Here is a 19355-nt window from a genome sequence, read left to right as displayed (position 1 = left end):
GTTGCCATGGTCTTCCCTTCTGCGAGGTCACTGAACTTTCTCCAGCACTGCAGCCAGGGTTTTGGATCCAAACTCCTTGCACTGATTCAATTATTGTCACATGTATTAGTACACAACGAAAAGTATTATTTCTTGCATGCTACACAGACCATATATAGAGAAGGAGAGAGTGCAAAATGTAGAGTTAGTCATATCATAGATCATAGAACCCTACAGTGCAGAAAGAGGCCCTTCGGCCCATCGAGTCTGCACCAAACACAATCCCACCCAGGCCCTATCCCCAGATCCCTACATATTATACCCACTAATCCCTCTAACCTATGCATCCCTGGACACTAAGGCACAATTTCTTAGCATGGCCAATCAACCTAACCCACACATCTTTGGATTGTGGGAGGAAACCGGATCACCCGGAGGAAACCCACGCAGACAAGAAGATGATGTGCAAACTCCACACAGACAGTGACCCAAGCCGGGAATCGAACCCAGGACCCTGGAGCTGTGAAGCAGCAGTGCTAACCACTGTGCTACCGTGCCGCCCTAAGCTAGGATATAGAGAAAAATCAACTTAATGCAAAGTAGGTCCATTCAAAAGTCTGATGACAGCAAGGAAGAAGCTGTTCTTAAGTCTGCTGTTATGTAAACTCAGACTTTTCTATCTTTTTCCCGATGGTAGAAGATGGAAGAGAGTATGTCCAGGATGCATGATGTCCTTGATTATGTTGGCTGCTTTTCCAAGGCAGCGGTGAGTGTAGACAATGTCAATGGATGGGAGGCTGGTTTGACTGATGGACTGGGCTTTGTTCCTGACCTTTGTAGTTTATTCTGAACTTGGAAAGATCAGGAGCCATACCAAGCTGTGATACAACCAGAAAGAATGTTTTCTACGGTGCATCTGTAGAAGTTGGAGAGAGTTATAGCAGGCATGCCAAATTTCCTTAGTCTCCTGCAAAAGTAGAGATGTTGGTGGGCTTTAACTCTCATGTCCACATGGAGACCAGGACAGCTTGGCGAACTGGACACCTAAAACTTGAAGCTCTCAACCATTTTGTCCCCATTGATGTAGGCAGGGAATGCCCTCCAAGATGTTTCCTGAAGTCAACGACTATGTCCTTCGTTTTGCTGACATTGAGGGAGAGATTATTGTCATCGCACCAGTTCGTCAGATTCTCTCTTTCCTATATTGTGTCTTGTCATTGTTTGAGATCTGACCCACTACAGTGGTTTCATCAGCAAACTTGAAAATCAAATTGGAGGGGAATTTGGGCATACAGTCAGAGCTGTATAAGGAGTATAGTTAGGGGCTGAGGACACAGCTTTGTACAGCACCTGTGTTGAGGATGATTGTGGAGGTGTTGTTGCCTATCTTTACTGACTGTGGGTTAGGAAGTCTAGGATCTAATTGCCAGGGAGGAGCCAAGCCCGAGGCCACAAACTTTGGAGGTAGGGTTCATAGGAATAATGGTATTAAAGGCTGAGCAATAGTCTGTGAATAGGGGTCTGACATCGGTGTCTTTGTTATCTAGATATTCTGGTGCTGTGTAGGGCCAGGTAGATGGTGTCTGCTGTGTACGCATTGTGGCGATAGGTGAACTGTAGTAGATCCAGGCAATCTGGGAAGTAGGAACTGATTTGTGCCATGACTAACCTTACGAAGCATTGATCTCTGCAGTGGCATTCTGTCCCTTTGAAATTTATATCAGGACAGCCCCTGTGAAAATGTGAGATCTCTCCTCTTTTCACCGCCTGGACTAAAGCCTTTAATGCTTCTTCAGAGCATCGGAGATGCCTCTCTCTAACCTGTTGCTCCATTGGTCCTCTTAATAACTAGTCCCAAATTTTGCTGCAGCCAGAATGCATTGTCTCTTTAATGGGTGGCAAGCTGGTTTGAAGATGATCAGGCTATCTTGAACTCATGGTAACCTCACATTAATCTTGGTCATCTTCTGACCATACAGGCAGTCAGCAGCACAATATTCTCCATACTGCAATGGTGGAGCTGAGCAGGCTGTACAAAGTTTGTGTGCTAAGTGCATCACCTCAATTGGGCATTGTGTAACTGCTCATCACAATCCCATTCCCGCAAATGGGCTATATCCAATTTGTTTATTTATATACCATGTTAAATTAGCTTGCATGTTAGAAATGACCTCAGGCCTCTGAACCTAGGAGACTTGAAAAATCAACCAAATTTATTTTTCCTGAAACCAAGTGTCAGTCCTGCTAATAAACATCATGGTCTTTGGATGAGGAGATAAGGAAATTTAATTTTCATATTTTCTATTGTGATAATTCATTGGCTGTGGAACAATATGCATTGCTGAAGTTGGAGGAAAAATAGAGGTGATAAAAAGCGTGACTTCAGTTGAGAGAAAACATTTACAAAGAATTAATTACTGTTCAATACACAAGTCAATTAATCCTTAAGAACTTTCAAAGCAACACAGATTTCAACTGCTTGAAAATTTATTTTAGGTGGAAGAGATTAAACAAAACTTACATTCCTTTCAACCTCGATAAGTCTGTCTTTAACCTTTAATAGTTCACGAGTTACTTCTTGGTTCTCTCGCTCCCAGTTACTTGTAGTCTGGATTTCCTCACCAGGCCTACCTTGCAAATTGTGCACATTTTTTTCTTCTTCTTGTCTCTGTTTCAGAGCTTCATAGTTTCTCTTCACCTGTAACCATGGAGGTTAACAAATACATTGTAGAGACTTTTACAGTTATAAATTATTATTTTCTTTAATTGGCTAGGAACATTAAAATGGTCTTAAATTTTTTTTTTATTTGTGGGCTTTGGTCCAAATTTGGGGGTAAAACACTTAAATTTTCCTGTTAATTTCTTATGTATGACAAATCGAATTTAGAAATACATGTGCATCATAGCCATGTTAAAAACACACATAGTCCATGCTGATTTTGTGCACAACCATGGATCTGATTTTAGTCAGGACAGAAATGGATCTTCTTTGGATATTGCATTGAGCACCACATTCTTTACACCATAGCAAATGTCAATCTTTCACTCAAAACTTTCACAGAACCCTGAAAATTTAAAGTCATCAAAGGCTGGCACAAGTCACAGAAAAGGCATTCATTACTATATTACAATAATATCCAATATCATGATGGCAGGCAAGTGGCTACAACAACGAAAACAGATCCTTCAATTTTACTTTCAATTTAAATTCTTGGATGTTCTTCTAATGGTGATGAACCATTGCAATTTTGTCTCCAAGTATGACAGGAATAAATAGTGTTGCCGATCTTGACAATAAAACAAAAACAACAAGTTATATGCCTTTCTTTATATAATTAATGTCAAAACACACAGTTGAACATGACTACGGTAAACAGAAGTTTGCAAATTGTATAGCAGTAGTTGTTTTCTTTATTCTCTATTAGGTCAGGCTTTTCAATAAAGTACAGCATTCACCTTTTGTGGGAACCTCTTAAGCCAAAATTTGAAGGAGGGTCTTAAAGTTACTTCTAACCTGGAATAATTTTCATGCCTTGAAAAAACACTGCTGAATTTTCTTCATGCAGCTGAGCAGGACTATCAGCTCAATGGCTAAGATTTGCCAGGGTCCCCATAATCCCATCTGCCCACATTGTACTTAGATTTCTGAGTCAGAATCAAACATGGCAGGGAGGAGTCAGTGGAAAGCCTGCTCCAAAAGGTTGCCCATAGCCATTTAAATGCCTGCCGGGCAGTAAGAGGCTCTCAGTGAGACTAGGAACAAAGCAACAGGATTGGGCCATTTGGCCCCTAGAGACTGCTCTGCCATTAAATAGGATCATGGTTGATCCCACAGTAACCTCAAATCAGCATCCCACCTATCCCCAAAAACCGATCACCCTGTTCTTATCAAGAATCTATCCACCTCCGACTTAAAAATATTCAAAAAATTTGTTTCTATTTCCTTTTCAAATGCTCACAACCCCCAGAGAAAGAACTTCACCACATCTCAGTTTTAAATAAGTAACTTATTTTCAAACAGTGACCCCTAATTCTAGATTCTCGTACCATTATTAAGAGCCCTCAGGATCTTGTATGTTTCAATCAAGTCACCTCTTAATCTTCTAAATTCTAGCTAATACAAGCCTTGTCCATCCAATCTTTCCTCATGAGATAACTTGTCAATCCAGGTATTAAGTCTTGTAAACCTTCTCTGAACTACTTCCAAAGTATTTATTTCATTCATTAAATACGGTGACCAATACTGCATACAGTACTGTAGATGTGATGTTGCTAATGCTCTGTATAACCTAAACATAACCTCCTTACTTTTGTATTCCATTCACCTCACAATAAATAACATGTCTTAGCTTCCCTAATTACATGCTGTACCTGCATACTAGCCTTTTGCGATTCATGCACAAGTACACTCAGATTCATGTGCATCTCCGAGCTCCGAAATCTCTCACCACTTAGATGTTTCTCTTTTGTTCTTCCTGTCAAAATGGACAATTTCACATTTTCCTATATTGTACACCGCCTGCAAGATTTTTGCCCATTCACTCAACCTGTTACCCCTTATATAGTTTCCTTCTGTCTTCTTCACATCTTACCCATCTTTTTATCTTCAGCAAATTTGGCAATCATGCCATCCATCCTTTCCTCCAAATATTTTTTATAAAATATTCAAATAGTTGAAGACCCAGCACTGATTCCTGTGTCACACCACTTGTTACATCTTGCCAACCTTAGAAAGATCCATTTATGTCTAATCCCTGCTAGTCAGCAAATCTTCTACCAATGCTCATATCCTATGAGCTTTTTTTTCCACAATAACCTCTGATATGACACTTGAACAAATGCATGTGTTCTGGAAATCTAAGTACAGTACATCCACCTTTATCCACAGAAAGTGTTAATTCCTCAAACAGCTCCAATAAAATGGTTAAAAATAACTTCCCTTTCACTGATCCTTGGTGATGTTCCCTGATCATGTTGTACAGATTACAATTTAAAATGGTGTCAGAAATTGCTAAGACTTTCCTAAAAATGGAAGATGTAACTCAGACTGGTTTACAGAAAGTAACCAAAAATCAGTTAACTGAATTGGCAGATCAGCTGGAATCAGGATTACCTGAAGCTGAGATTATTAAAAGCATAGTGAAATATTACAAATTGCAAGGGATGCCTGATAAACCAAGTTCTCTGAAATGTGAGCCAATTGAATCAGCAAAAAATCAATTACAAAGAGAAATAGAAATTAAGTAACTTGAAATGCAGGCAAAGGAAAAAGGGAAATAAAAGCATGAGGCAAAGAAAGACAGTTTTTCAGAGAAAATTAGTAGAAAGGGAAAAGCAGAAAGATAGAAACTTTTAGTTCAAGCAGGGTCTTCAGAGCAGGTTGAGGAAGAACATAATTATAGACTAGGACTTAGTGGGGAAAGTTTAACTTTATACAAGCTCTTCCAAAATTTGAAGAAAAGGGTGTGGAAGCATTCTTTATTTCTTTTGAAAAGATAGCTAAATAGATGAAATGGCTGAAATAAATTTTGATATTACTTTTACAAGTAGACTGATAGTAAAACTAGTGAGGTGTATGCATCATTGTTGGAAGAAGTACCTGTAGATTATTACATGGTAACAAAAGTTATGCTTAGTGCATAAGAGTTGGTTTCTGAGGCATATAGGCAGAAATTTCAGAATGCAAGAAAACATGTACAATAAACTCGTGTTGTATTCGAGAGAGTACAGCAAAATGATTTTGCCTACTGGCTCTAGGCATTAAAGGTAGAGAAAACATATGAAGCCCTTAAAGAGGTGATTCTTTTGGAAGAATTTAAAGATTCATTTCCTTTGATCATTAGGATGCATGTAGAGGAACAAAACTAAAACTGCTAGACAGCCAGCAGAGTTAGCTGATGATTATGAACTAATCCATAGAACCAAACATTTTTTTCCATCATTCTTTTAAGCATGAGAAGTGGAAAGGAGTAAAGAAAACAAATAGTCAAAAAAAATGGAACTGTTGGGAATGATCAGGAAATTTCACCTCAGATCAAAAAGGGGCTGAGTGTAGAAGTGACATTCAGAGGTCTAAGTATTTCTGTTGTAATAAAGTGGGACATATTTGAGCAGATTGTTGGAAATTAAATGGAAGACCTGTTGCAGTAGTAGGGAAGGAAACATCTGACAAGGAAATAAATGGCTGTTAAAACAGGTGCAGTTGTGACATTTAACATACTTTTAAAGAAGTTTTTTCGAAAGCATGATTTCTGCAGCTCTCAGCTTCAGTGGTTTCTTAGCTCACAGCTTCCATGATGTCACTATTGCTGGCTTGACTGGAAATGTACTTTTACTGCTACTTAAGTGGCTTAAATGGGATTGTTTGTGTTTACTTTGGGATTAGTTTTATGATCCTGCATTATTAGGAGGGCTGTCAACTGTTTTTAGACATTTTTTTCATCTTCAGTTTGGAGCTGTAGGTTTGAGTTTTAGTTTTAGAAGGGACAACAAGCTAAAAAGAAGCATTTCCCCTCCCCTGTTATTTTGAAAGTTCTGTTGGTTAGCTGAAAACAAAATATTGTTTTCCTAAAGGGTGAAAATCTGCTGTTGTTGGGGGCTGGACCAGACTCTTGCTGGTGTTTTGGGAAGCTGCCTTGTCTTCAAACTGTTCAGAGTGAATCCAGGGAACTGCAGACTTCAACCTAAGGACTCAATTTCCATTAACCCATCAGCAGTAGACTTTATAGTATTGAACCTGTTTAAAGGGTTTTGTCTAATGACAAGGGTTTTAGCTTGATTGGAACACATTAGGTATCTTTGTTAAGGGTTACGCATATATAGTGGTTGTTTTGTTTTTGTAATTGATAAAAGTTCTTGCTAATTTTCTGACTATACATGTTAACTATATCCTTAGATAAACTTTGTTTGATAAAAACTCCCCAATGGGTCATTTGAATCATACCTGAAGGGGACCACATCATGCTAATCCTAGCCGAAATCAAGATGCAAAACTTATGATTCAGGTGGGCTTCATAAAACATTTTGGAGTTTCTAACCTGAACCATAACACAGTGGTACAGTTGAAACATGCTATACAAGAATCAAGGAGAAAGGGGGATAGATCTCAAATTAGTTTAGAGAATTACTCGATTACTGGCAAAGGAAATCAGGCTATTGGAGGTTCTAGATGTCTTGTTTCAGAGAGAAATTTTCCCTTACTCGTCTAACAAAATAACAAAACAAATCAAAATTTTAAGAGCTACAGGTGCAGAATAATCATTGATGGTGCTGACGATACAATGTGTATCCAGGAAGCTTTATGAAGGAAAAAGTATTAAGAGGCATTAATGGAATGAATGAACCTGTTTCTTAGTGTATAGTTAATTTAAGAAGTAATTCCATAAATGGGATTGTTACAATGGAAATTATTTTTAAATTATTTGCCGGAGGAACTAATTTTATCCTAGATAACATTTTAGCTTATGGAGACAGTAATGTGATGACAAGTGATACAGCAGACAGTTGATCATGATAATCTTAAATTTTTGAAAACTTCTGTGTAGAGGAGAGACACTTATTGCAGTTACCAACAATTGAAGGAAAATCTGATCAACACAGAAAATCAACTTTCATGTATGAAAGAGGAGATCGCGAATGAAAACAAAAACTGATGAGGACAACTGAGAATCAGTCAGAAAAAACTGAACATCTGACTGAGAATTTGAACAGTCAACAGGATAAACTTGTAAAAGCAAACTTGGCAAAGGCCGATCTTCAGTTTTTGGGTCAAGTTTGAGCAAAATTCAAAGTGTTTATGAAGTGTTGCAGAAAATGCCTTTAACAAGAAAAGAAGGTTCTGATAAATCAGAACAATTGATCGAATGCATAATTAAAATACAAAAAATAATGAACTGTGAGAACTTTGTTGTGAAAAGAACAATGAGTAAAGATTTTTGAACTTCAAAGCAAAATGGAGGAAATGAAGGTGGTGGATGGTATAGTGCATTGCAATTTGAAAATTGTTTCTGCAAAAAAAATGAATAGCGATTGAGTTGAGCAAAAAACTGATTTAAGTAATATTACTGATGTATCAAAGTCAGTAATGGACAACAAGAAAACAACCAAAGTACCTGCAGAATTAGAAATTCTAAATTGTCAACAAGAGGTACTAAAACTGCAAAGTGATTTTTCTGAGTTGATATCCAGAGACATCGATTTAAAAAGCTTGTTGGAGACATTACACAAGATGTAGTAAACAGAAGAAAGGCAAGTTCAATAGTTTGCCAAAGACCATTCAAACGCTACTGAGAACTGGACCGAGTTAGTTCAGAAAATGTGTCCTAATAGTTCAAGGATTAGAACAAACTATGAAACTTGTGACAGAGGAAGTGATTGATATGGCTCACAGAATTGAGAAGAATTTGTTTGAAATGCGACTGGGAGAAACAACAAGATCAGAACAAAGTCAAAAGACAACCAAAGCAAGAATATGATACCATTCCGAGTGAACACAAGAAGCATTTTCAGAACATTCTTGAAACAGCTAAAATTTTGACAAGAGAAGAATTGAGATGCTAATGACATTTTGACTGTGTTAAATTGAAATAGAAATTTGGAAAGTGAGCTTGAGAATGGAACTATGCCTACAAGTGACACAAAGAGCAAGTGCACTGTAGACTGAATGAAACATTACTCTGAGTCGAAAACGGAAAAATCAGAAACAAAAACAAGACTTGAGTTATGATAATGTTATCATGTATAATTCTGATGATGCTGTTAAAAGTTATTGCCTTTGTTTTAGATCATTGCAATTCTAAGAAAACTGCACTGTATGATGTATGTGGTTAGATAATTGGGCAATGTGATGCTTGTTTAAAGTGGATTTAATGACAGTGTAATGAAATCAGGTTTAAAGTGGAACAGCAGACTTCAGAGCAAAAAGAAACAATTTCCTAGAGTCTGGCAATTGAGATTAAAGCAATTGTGAATATTCTGTACAGAAGTCGAAACAAAATTCCAAAAAGCACTGGTGCAAATCCTGGACTGGATTCACTGTTAAAAGTGGAGTGGAAACTTTGATTAAAAGAGTAATTTGTAAAGCCCTGATGGATTTGGATATACAAATCCAAGAGGAAGTATTACCATGAGAGATTTTAAAGCATGCTTTTTGGGAGTGGAGTTTGGAAGCTCATGTGACAGTCATCTGGGGGGTTTCTGAGGAAAAACCATAGACATGAACTTGGGTTCAGAGCAGAATGTTATGTATTTGACCACAGCCAATCTGTGTGCTTTAAAAAGGACTGCGTGTTAATAGGACCATTGTAGTTTTAAGACGTATTTTGTACCCATGTTAATCTTAAAATCTGTGCATATTTGTTCAGATAAGGGAGAGTAAAGGAGCATAATACAATAATCCAACTTTTCATGATTAATAAATGATCCTTTTTCTTGTTGTTAAAACTGATTAGCTGTCCTGTGACTCTGTTCCTTTCCATTTTATTTTTAAAACGTAACAGTTGGCCTTTAGAGCTTGGGTTCCATTCTGGGATACTCCTGTCTAGTTATATTAACTGGGATTATAACAGAATGTACTTATTGTGTGTTTTGAAATATCTCCTTAAATGTTTGCCACTGCATCTCTATTGACAAATTAGGTTTCAGGACAGGTCAATCACCTTAGCCACCTCTGCTTTCATGATTGCCCTTATTTAAATTTAGAAACATAGTTTTACATCACTGAGCTCTCCCTCGAACTGAATGTAAAATTCAATCATAATATGGTTACTGCTACCTAGGGTGCCATCACTAATCATTCCCAATTCATTTCACGATATCAGGTCTCGTATAGTTTGCTCTCCAGTTGGTTCAATAACATGCTGCTCTAAGAAACTATCCCAAAAACATTCTATGAACTCATCTAGGCTACATTTGCTCATCTGACTTTTCCAGACTGCATGTAGATTAAAATTTCCCATGATTATCACTGTGCCTGAGAATCTCCCATTATTTTTTCCTTTATGCTCCATCCTACCATGTGGTTGCTATTATGGGGCCTCCCACAAGTGACTTTTTGCCTTTACTACTTCTCATCTCTACCCAAACAATAGCCACATCCCGGTTTTCTGAACTTAGGCCATCCCTCTATTGTACTAATACCATTGGTGGCATTGGGGCGGCACAGTGGCTAACACTGCTGCCTCACAGCACCAGGGACTCAGGTTCAATTCTGGCCTTGGGTCACACTGTGTGGAGTTTGTACATTCTCCCCTTGTCTGTGTGAGTTTCCTCCAGGTGCTCCGGTTTCATCCCACAGTCCAAAGATGTATGGGTTAGGTTGATTAGCTATGCTAAATTGACTCTAGTGTCAGGGGGATTAGCAGGATAAATATGTGGGACTATGAGAATAGGGCCTGGGTGGGATGGTGGTTGGTGCAGACATTCTGGGCTAAGTGGCTTCCTTCTGCACTGTAGGGATTCTATGATTCTGTATTAACTAACTGAGCTACCCCTCAAATTTTTCCTCAATTCTTGTCCTTCTTATATGTCCTATCCCCTTAAATATTCAGGTCCCAATCCCTGTCTTTCTGCAGCCATGGCTCTGTAACAAACATTAAATCATACCATTTACTTCCATATGCTCACAGTACATCTGTTTTGTTTTGAATGCTTTGTGCATTCAGGTACAGAGCCTTCAGTTTTATCCTTATAACCTCTAGTCTCATCTGTCGATTTACTGTTTTCCTGTCATGGTCTGTTCTTCTATTTCCCATAATAATCCATACTTATTTTGGTTCATCACTATTCCTTTCCAAATTTGATCCCTTGATCAAATTGGCAATTTAATTGACACTTTTTTAAAAAAAAGTAAGTAGCCTATTTAAACAGAGTGCTCAAAGGATCAGAGTGCAAGCTTCTGGTCTGGTAAGTGGAGGATTCAGTCTGTTCCTTCCAGTTTTATTAAAAAAAAGTAACAGTTGGCCTTTAGAGCTTGGGTTCCATTCTGGGATATTCCTGTCTAGTTATATCAACTGGAATTATAACAGAACATACTTATTGTGTGTTTTGAAATATCTCCTTAAATGTTTGCCGCTGCATCTCTATTGACCTGTCCTGAAACCTAATTTGTCAATCACCTTAGCCACCTCGGCTTTGGGGGTTTGGAGGTGTTTACTTCCTTTTGCTTTTTCTATCTTTTTCATCCTTTAGAATTGGTTGTTACTGTATGGCAGGGAAAGAAGTTAATAGTTAAGAATCTGGTGGTAAATGATTACGTTCTATTCATTCCCTAGGGTTTAAAACAGTGTTCAACTTGATGGTTATTTAATAAAATTTATAAAAAGCACCATAAGTAATTAAATAATTCAATTAAGGATGGCAGGACAAGTGATATGTCAAGTTTGCAGCATGAGGAAAATCCTGGAAAACATTTGTGACCTTAGGCAAACACTTCAGCAGCAACTGTTTGTGACTTGAGGAAATTTGGCTCCGAGTCACTGAACTTTGTAATGCATCTGCCTGATGGTCACCCTCACCAAACATACTCCATTCATCAGATATTGCCATGTCTTACAGATAATCATAGGTCTCTTGTTCACACTTATTGCAGTAGAGAAGGACCGGAGGCAATCCGCCACAGGCTGTCAATCTAATTTACAAAATGCAAGAGCTTTTGGAGATAAAAAACCATGAATATCTACAAATTATAAAACGCTTCCTTAGCATTGGTGTTGGTGTGACTAGTAATGTTGCAGGGTAACTGAATTAATCTGACACAAATCTCCTACAAGCCTATGTCTTCTTGAAATATAAACTGAAATTGATGGCAAAACTTGACAAGTCTGGTAGCATCTGTGCAGAGAAAGAAAGAGCTATTTTTCAAGTCTAGTAATCTTTCATCAGAACCTAAGTTACCTAGATTTAAGTTCAGCACTAAATGAAACATGATCAGTTAAATCTTGTGCAATTCAGCATTTGTACATTTCCATGACTGAATCATAACCATCTTCTTAATCTTTTCCAGGCAATCACAGAGCAGCAGGCCCTGTCATTTGAAGAATCTCTGGAACCGAAGGGAGACTTTGAATATTTTTGAGGCAGAGGTGGATGGATTCTTGATCAGCAAGGAGATGATAGGTCATCAGAAGTAGGTGGAATGCAGATTTGAGGTTACTCGGATCAGCACTGATTTTAATAAATGATGGAGCAGACTCAAGGGGCTGAATGGCCTACTCCTGCTCTTTGTTCATATGTTCGTAAAATGAATGAACTCATTCTTTCTGGGGTGCACCATGACAGGACACACGAGTCACGCACTAGTGCAGAAACGCATACCTTGAGCACTTCAATCGAATACTATTTTCTTAAGTTTCTCATTCTCACCAGACCCTTACTTCCAAAAATATTTGGGAGGTACTGTTGAAGAAGCCTTGATGAGTGTTACAGTGCATCCTATAGATTGTAGATACTGAAGCCACGTTGTGCTGGTTGTTGTCAAGTTTACGTTTGCTTAATACAAATTTCCAAATCTTTCACAGGACTGGTAAACTAAATGTTGATTTGTTTACTTGAAGAGTAAAAATACATATATGTTAGTTTCACAAGCTACACTATTTACAAAAATAAATCCTGTTCAAGAACTTAAAGGCTTAAGAATTTAAGGCGCTATATAATATACAATTAGTTTTACAGTTCTCCCTGATCTTGTAATGATATGACCTTCCTGAGATGTACACTTAACATTTGGATGTTCTCAACTTGTAGACATTGTTGGTTTCTTGAACTGTCGTTTTCATGTTGTCAACAATCTTGCTCTTCCAGTCCATCTTTGGATGTATTCCAGACACAGTTGGACTGCTGGGTGTTACATAGTTGTACCATTCCCTTAGCTGGCTTCTGTTCCTTCCATGTTGAGACTTCATTGGATCTAGGCTCACTGCTCAATTTGGATATTTCTGAGGCTAACCAAATTCCTTGGATAGTATTATGACTTGAATGTTTTGTCCCACATGCCAAATAGGTAGTTCCGCACCTGTGTGCAAGTCATACATCATTTTCATTCTCCCTTGTTTTTGAGAAGTTTCTCCCGTACTTCTGTGAAATGGCAGAGGTGATGGCTTGGCAAGGCTCTCCCTAACCTGTCATCTGAACATGATTTCCTCTGGTGAGGGTAACTAATAATGTTGCTCTTAAACGTAACATGGTGATGTGGCAACCTTGTTCTGTTTCACTGCACCTTATGAATAATGATTTAACAGTGCAAATCATTTGCTCAGCAGGACTTCTAGATTTGGGATAGTGTGGCATCACATATGTCCCTATAAGGTCTGCCAGTATACTGAGGCCCGTTTTCTGATATGATCGCTTCAGGCGTGCTAAACAAACTGAAAATTTAACTCATTGTATCTGTCACAAATGTACTTGAGGTATCTTTCAATTGCCTGATAATTAGAAACTTTGAAAAGTGGTCAGTGACTAGGACAAAGTCATCGTCATGGATAGTGAGTAAATCTGTTGCAATTTTAGACCAAGGGTCTGATGGAACTTCATGAGGATATAAAAGTTTTTTCTGTTGATGTGGCTGTTCCCTCCCTGGCATACTTTGCACATCCTTATTGACATTGTTAATCCCTAGTCAATACACAGCATACCTTGTCAGATACCTAGTTTATTCTATCATCCAACTTGCTCTTTAGTGTGGGCAGATGGATGGAATTGCATCTTCTCCAAGGCGCAGTCCAGCATCATCTCTGAAGTCTCTTATGGCATCAAATCTATCTGGGTACATCTGTTGTAGGTCATGGACTGACTCAATGGCCACAATGTTGGAGCTCCAGAAAACACGGCTACAACTTAATTCGCCTGCATCCACCAGACAGAATATTTGTGATTTCCATGCAGATCTGCTTAGCTACATTTTAAATGCCAAAGTATCTAAGCAATGAAGTTTGTCCGTCATAGACTGCATCACTGACTTCCAACAATCCAGATGCCTATTACTGGATTCCGATTGGTAAGATATTCGCACTCGTTCCTGTGTTGATTTTGGTTGAGAGTATTAGCTGTTTTTCTTTAGGAATGAGATGTTGAAAGCAACAATGGTGAGAGGAGTAATGCTTATAGCAATGGATGGGTGCTTGGCCCTGTATGGTGACAAGCCTGTGTGTTTTTGCAGCTTTGTTCATCCAGATAAGTGGACAGTGTTTCATTACAACCCCATGTTAGGTGAAAAGGCTTTGGGAAGTCAGAACAGGAGGTACCCTCTGAAGATTACCTAGCTTCTGACCATGCTCTGGTACCCATATTATAAACATGACCAATTCAATTAAGTTTATGGTCAATGGCAACCCCTCAAGATGTTGAATGATTGGTAGGAGCCTCAACAATACTAATACATTGAATATTTAAGATACTGTGGTCAGCTTCCTCGTTTGTTGGAGAGAGTCGCTGCCATTGAGTAGCATTAATGCTGTGCCCAAGCCTCACTGTTGTCCAGGTTTAGCTGCACGTGGACATGGACTGCTTCATTATCTGACAAACTGCAAATGAGACCAACCCTATCCAAGGAATTGTGTGCTGCTGGCCCAGAAAGGGGTGATGGAAGTGCAAGCTCCTCTTGAAGTGTTTCCAATAGCATCTACTGGCTACTTTCAACCAGCATTTGATATGCCAACTTCTCTCCCACTGGCTATGACTGGACAGGTGGAGCAGTCTTTGATGGGTTCTCATAGCTCCAAAACCTAGAAATCATTGATTTCAGAGATGCTTGCTGGCAATGTATGGAATGGCTTAGCCTGCCACTACCTCTATGAAAGGCACAGTTATAGGAAAAAGAAAAATATCCTTGATCTTGATTCAAAAACCATGAATTGATTAAGATCAATTGGTGACGGACTATGGATAGATGGTTAATAATAGGACTGCTCAAATTAGTGGTAGTGGTGCTAGTTACTTTGGTCCTACATTAGTGACTAACTGTAATTACAAAGTATTAGATCTATGACTGGCTAGAATGGCGTTGGGTACCCCAGCTTTCTCTTCCTTTCAACCGGGATCCTCATCAGATGGTGAGTGCTCAGCAATTTATGCCTTCTACACCTCTAGTCTTTGCAACCATGACATGGCACGCAGGTGCAGCACATGGCCATTTACTGGTGAGTCGAGGTTTCCTTTGAATCTAACAATCAATGGCACTGATAGATGCCATTGAATGGGATTTCCTTCGTTGCCCAGCAGCAACCCTTAAGGCTAGTTTCAGGTTGAAACATGTGAAGGAAATTGTATTGTTGCAGAATGAAAACATCATGGTAGCTCCCAGGGAACAAAGACCGACATGAACCTTTCAATGCAACTGCACACTAGCTAAACACTGGAATGCAATCCCTCTTGGTGAGAAATTTTCCTGGTAGACCTGACAGGGAGGTTTATGCTAAGCATAGACATGGGTCAAGGGAGATGTAGGAAAAATACATTGTTAAGGTAGTGGCACAGGCTCGTTGGGCCGAAGGGCCTGTTTCCTATGCTGCGTTGTTCTTTGTTTAGATTGCCCAGTATGTGTTGTTGATGGCACCCTGCACCTCATGGAAACCATGACCCCATTGTAGACCCCATTTGGTGAAAGATGCCTTCTGATCTTTTCCCAATAATCCCATTAGTTATGTTAGACCAAACCTGTATATTCAGATACCTAATGTAGTAATGTAGGATACGGGAAAAGACCTTGTATTGTCTGATGTTTTAAAGTACTTTTTTCTGCACATTAGTCTTTTGAAGTGACAGTATAATTTTGCACTATTGACCTCAATTCCCTTTTCTGCAGGTCAAAGTATGCCCTTGCCAGTAGTATTTATTGGCCAAAGTCCAATGAAAAGCAACTATGGCAACCACTTATCCTAATATCGTGTCTGTGTGAAGTCCTTCGAATTGTAAGTTTTGAATAAACGCTCTTGTCAAATAGTTTCCCAAAAGAAATTGAGAAACAACTGCATGTATTGAATCTTTATTCAGATTGGCTCTCGCACCCTTTTCCACCTTAATCTCAATCTCCCCTGTTTGACTGCTGATATTTCCAAACTTCAGGAAACCTTTGCAGCAGTAATCAATTCCTATAGCATGATAGGAGGCTAACTTAAATATTAATGTCAAATTTGTCACTCTAGAACAGAAAACTCGGCGACACTGACATTATCTGCTGTAAAAGTGGAAACTGGAGCATGTGCAGTGCTGTAGGGTTACATGGGATAATTTAACACCGCCAGCCCTACTCCTGCCTGCATGGGGTGCTGGGGCACAGAGATCTAACATTTAATTTTTTTTCCAAAAGTAGGCTAGATATCTCAGCAGGAATAACATACCTGAAAAGTTGCACTGCCTCCCCATTAAAAGGATCTATTATGACACTTGTACCTTGCCGAGGTGTTGAGCAAAAAGTCTGCAATATTGCATATGGAAGTGTTATACTTGCATTTAAGAGCTAATGAATGAGGAAATATGTTGATTATCTAATAAAGTTATGTCTTCCTCATTCTTCTACTGTAGCTACCCAATACATTCCTTGATTTGATGGTGTTAGTGCTTCTAAATATGCATGGGGTTGGTTTTCATTGCATTTGTTAAACAGGATCAGGATATTACTACTTCTTATAAGGAATTCTGTTTAAGGGGCTACACAAACAGAGAACACAGACTAGTTTTTAAATAATTTTAAAGCAAAGTTCATAAAAAGGCTTTACATTCCATATAAAAGTATATACAAGGTTAAGATGACCACCAGGGACATCTGAACATTGCCTGAATAAATATGGTATTGGATATGTATCAAAATACCATTCATGCATGGGAAATGTCTATTAAATTGGTAATGGCATCCCCATTTTACAAAAAGCAGGGAAAACTGGCTTCCAAATTGTGGCCCTTTGACTTGAGTCTTTATGTCCAATGTTTTAGTTTGATGTACACCATGATACACTGTTTCAACGTATATCTTTTTAGTTCTGTGGAAGGGAGGAGAGTAAACGCTGAAGCAGATGCATGTTTCATACGATTTTCAGTATTTTTTGGCATCATAAAGGCAAAAATGACAAGACATGTGGAAGGAACATGAAGATTTCTCAGTTAAATTGTCCTCATTTGTAACCATGTTGAAATTGTAAAATCTGGCTTACCGCAGGCACAGATGTGTTTTTTTAAATCTACAGTTTGTGTACATGATTTCAAAAATATTGCTTCCATTGAAGTTTCCCCAGGATGATCAGTAGTTGATTAAATTTAATTACAGGATGCATTATTGAGAAGTTCAGTTATCTAGCATGCAAAGTTTTGCACATAATGCAAACTACTCTTTTATTCTTTCCTGGAATATAGGTATCATGGGCAAGGCACATATTTATTGCCATTCCTAATTGCCTAAAAAAGATGGTGGTGAAGGTAGTCTCAGAGCTGTTAGTTACAGAATTCAAGGATTTTGATCAAGAAACAATGAAGGAACAGTGGTCCAAGTTGGAATGGCAGAGTAATTAGGAAGTGGTGGCATTTCTTACGTGTAAGTACATATTCAGCACATGTTTATGAAGCTGGCATGCAAGATTATTTTTGAGATTCATATTGTGAAAACAGCTTTAACTCTTTTCAAATAAAGTTGAAAAAAATTATATTTTGTTGAGGCCCCACCGTCTTTAATTCCTGACGTAGTTGCTGGTTCAAATTTGTTGATTCTTCTAAACGTGCTTCAAGACTGGCAATTTTCTCTTCTTTAATCTCAAGAGATTTTTTTAGTGTGCTTTCAAGTTTGGACTCCAAAAGTTTATATCTGCTGAAAGTTGGATATTGACATAGAAAAGGAGTTAGAGGTTTTCTAAACTATGGTTTAGAACAATTTACTTACAATCTGATGCAAAGATACAGTAAATGCAAAACAGAAAGGGTACTAAAGTTGAGCTTGAGACAAATCATTTTTGGGGGTTCATGTGCACAGAATTTTGGAGGTGGCAGGTCATATTGAGAATAGTTAGCAAAGCACTATGGAATCTGTTCGCTTCATAGACACATTGAGTACATATGCAGGAATATTATGCTAAACGCATTTAAAGCTCTGGTTAGGCCATAACTAGAGTGTCGTTTCCAACTTTGGTTACCACACTTTAGGAAAAATGTGAGGGTCCTTGAGAGGATGCAGAGAAGATTAAGCAGATTGGTTCTCAGGATCAGGGATTTTAGCTACAAGGTTAGGTTCGAGAAGCTGGTGATGTTCTCCTTGGGACAAAGATTGAGGGGGGAATTGATGGGAGGCCTAAAATGACAGGGTTAGATAAGGTAGACAAACAAAGTTTGTTTCCATTAGCTGGTGGTGCAAGGACTAAAGGACACATATTTAAGATTTTGGGAACGAGATAAAGGGGGGAGATGTGAAGAATCCCATTTTTAATACACTGAATGGTAATGATTTGCAAATTGCTGCCTCTGAGGGTGGTGGAAGCAAAGACGAAGAATGATTTCAAAAGGGAAGTGTTTGGGTCTAAGGGAAATAAACTTACAGGGCCACAGGGCCTGAGGGGAAATGGATCTGATTGAATTTCTCCACAGAGAGCCAGCATGCATATGATTGGCTGAACGGCCTCCTTCTGTGTTGTAATGAATCTACAATTCTAAGAACTAACTTCTTCAGTATGTGGATCTGAAAACGTTGTGCCATTTTTGATACTCAAAAGTCTAGATTATATGCAAGTATATATTTTTTTTTGAAGTGTTCAAAATAACTTAACTTGTAGCTTCAGTGCAAAATTCTTTGCCAGTTTGTGTCTTCCACATCTAGGTTAAAATCTATTACTGTTAGGACATCATGATAGAATGGGAAAAATAAGAAATCGAATAATTGGAAATGTGTTTTGGCAGGCGTATGTTTCAAGGGAAACAAGTTATTTTAAAAATGGAAATCGGAAGACAGGCAGATTTGCCTGGGTTGATGGAACTAGGGTTTTGATATGTTGATTAGCTTCGTAACACTGGGAACAAATGTTTACCCAAGGCAAGTTGGTACCAACGGAAGCTGGGGTGAGAGTTTTATATTTACATTCTAAAAAGTGAGTACATGTAATAAAGGTAATGAAGAGTAACTTCTCAAAAGATGAATTCAAGAATACATTTTCACTTCATCTGAAATGCCAGGGTCTCATTCGATTTGCATTTAAAAGATTCTTATTAGGTAGGCTTATTTTTTTGAAAACATAAAAATTCGGGACATCTTGGGGCAGTGCTTCCCAAGCTATTTGTCAATAAGACCCGTTTTAACACTACAACATTAATGTGATCCCCAACACGAACAAATAAAAAGGAATTAAGCAGTTCAGTAATATTAAGTAGGTAATTAAAATTTTCATAACACCACAACATAAAAATGTTTC

At 38.3% G+C, this 19355-nt stretch overlaps 1 protein-coding gene across 17 annotated transcripts in view; it reads right to left on the bottom strand.

Annotated features, from left to right (window-relative positions):
* Nucleotides 1–19355, bottom strand: part of ccdc88ab (coiled-coil and HOOK domain protein 88ab) — a 244703-nt gene that overhangs the window by 81657 nt on the left and 143691 nt on the right. For 16 of the 17 annotated variants that reach the window (XM_080200420.1, XM_080200417.1, XM_080200421.1 and 13 more), the window contains 2 exons: nt 17626–17767; nt 2501–2677 (listed from right to left, as the gene is read on the bottom strand). In XM_080200420.1, the coding sequence (XP_080056546.1) occupies nt 2501–2677; nt 17626–17767 (319 nt within the window). The remainder of the gene's footprint in view (nt 1–2500; nt 2678–17625; nt 17768–19355) is intronic. The other variant, XM_080200410.1, reaches the window with a different exon arrangement.

The sequence above is a fragment of the Carcharhinus amblyrhynchos genome, chromosome 12 (genome assembly GCF_965287045.1).
Source record: "Carcharhinus amblyrhynchos chromosome 12, sCarAmb.v2.hapA, whole genome shotgun sequence".
Classification (NCBI taxonomy): Eukaryota; Metazoa; Chordata; class Chondrichthyes; order Carcharhiniformes; family Carcharhinidae; genus Carcharhinus; species Carcharhinus amblyrhynchos.
This window is presented reverse-complemented; position numbering and strand designations above follow the sequence as displayed.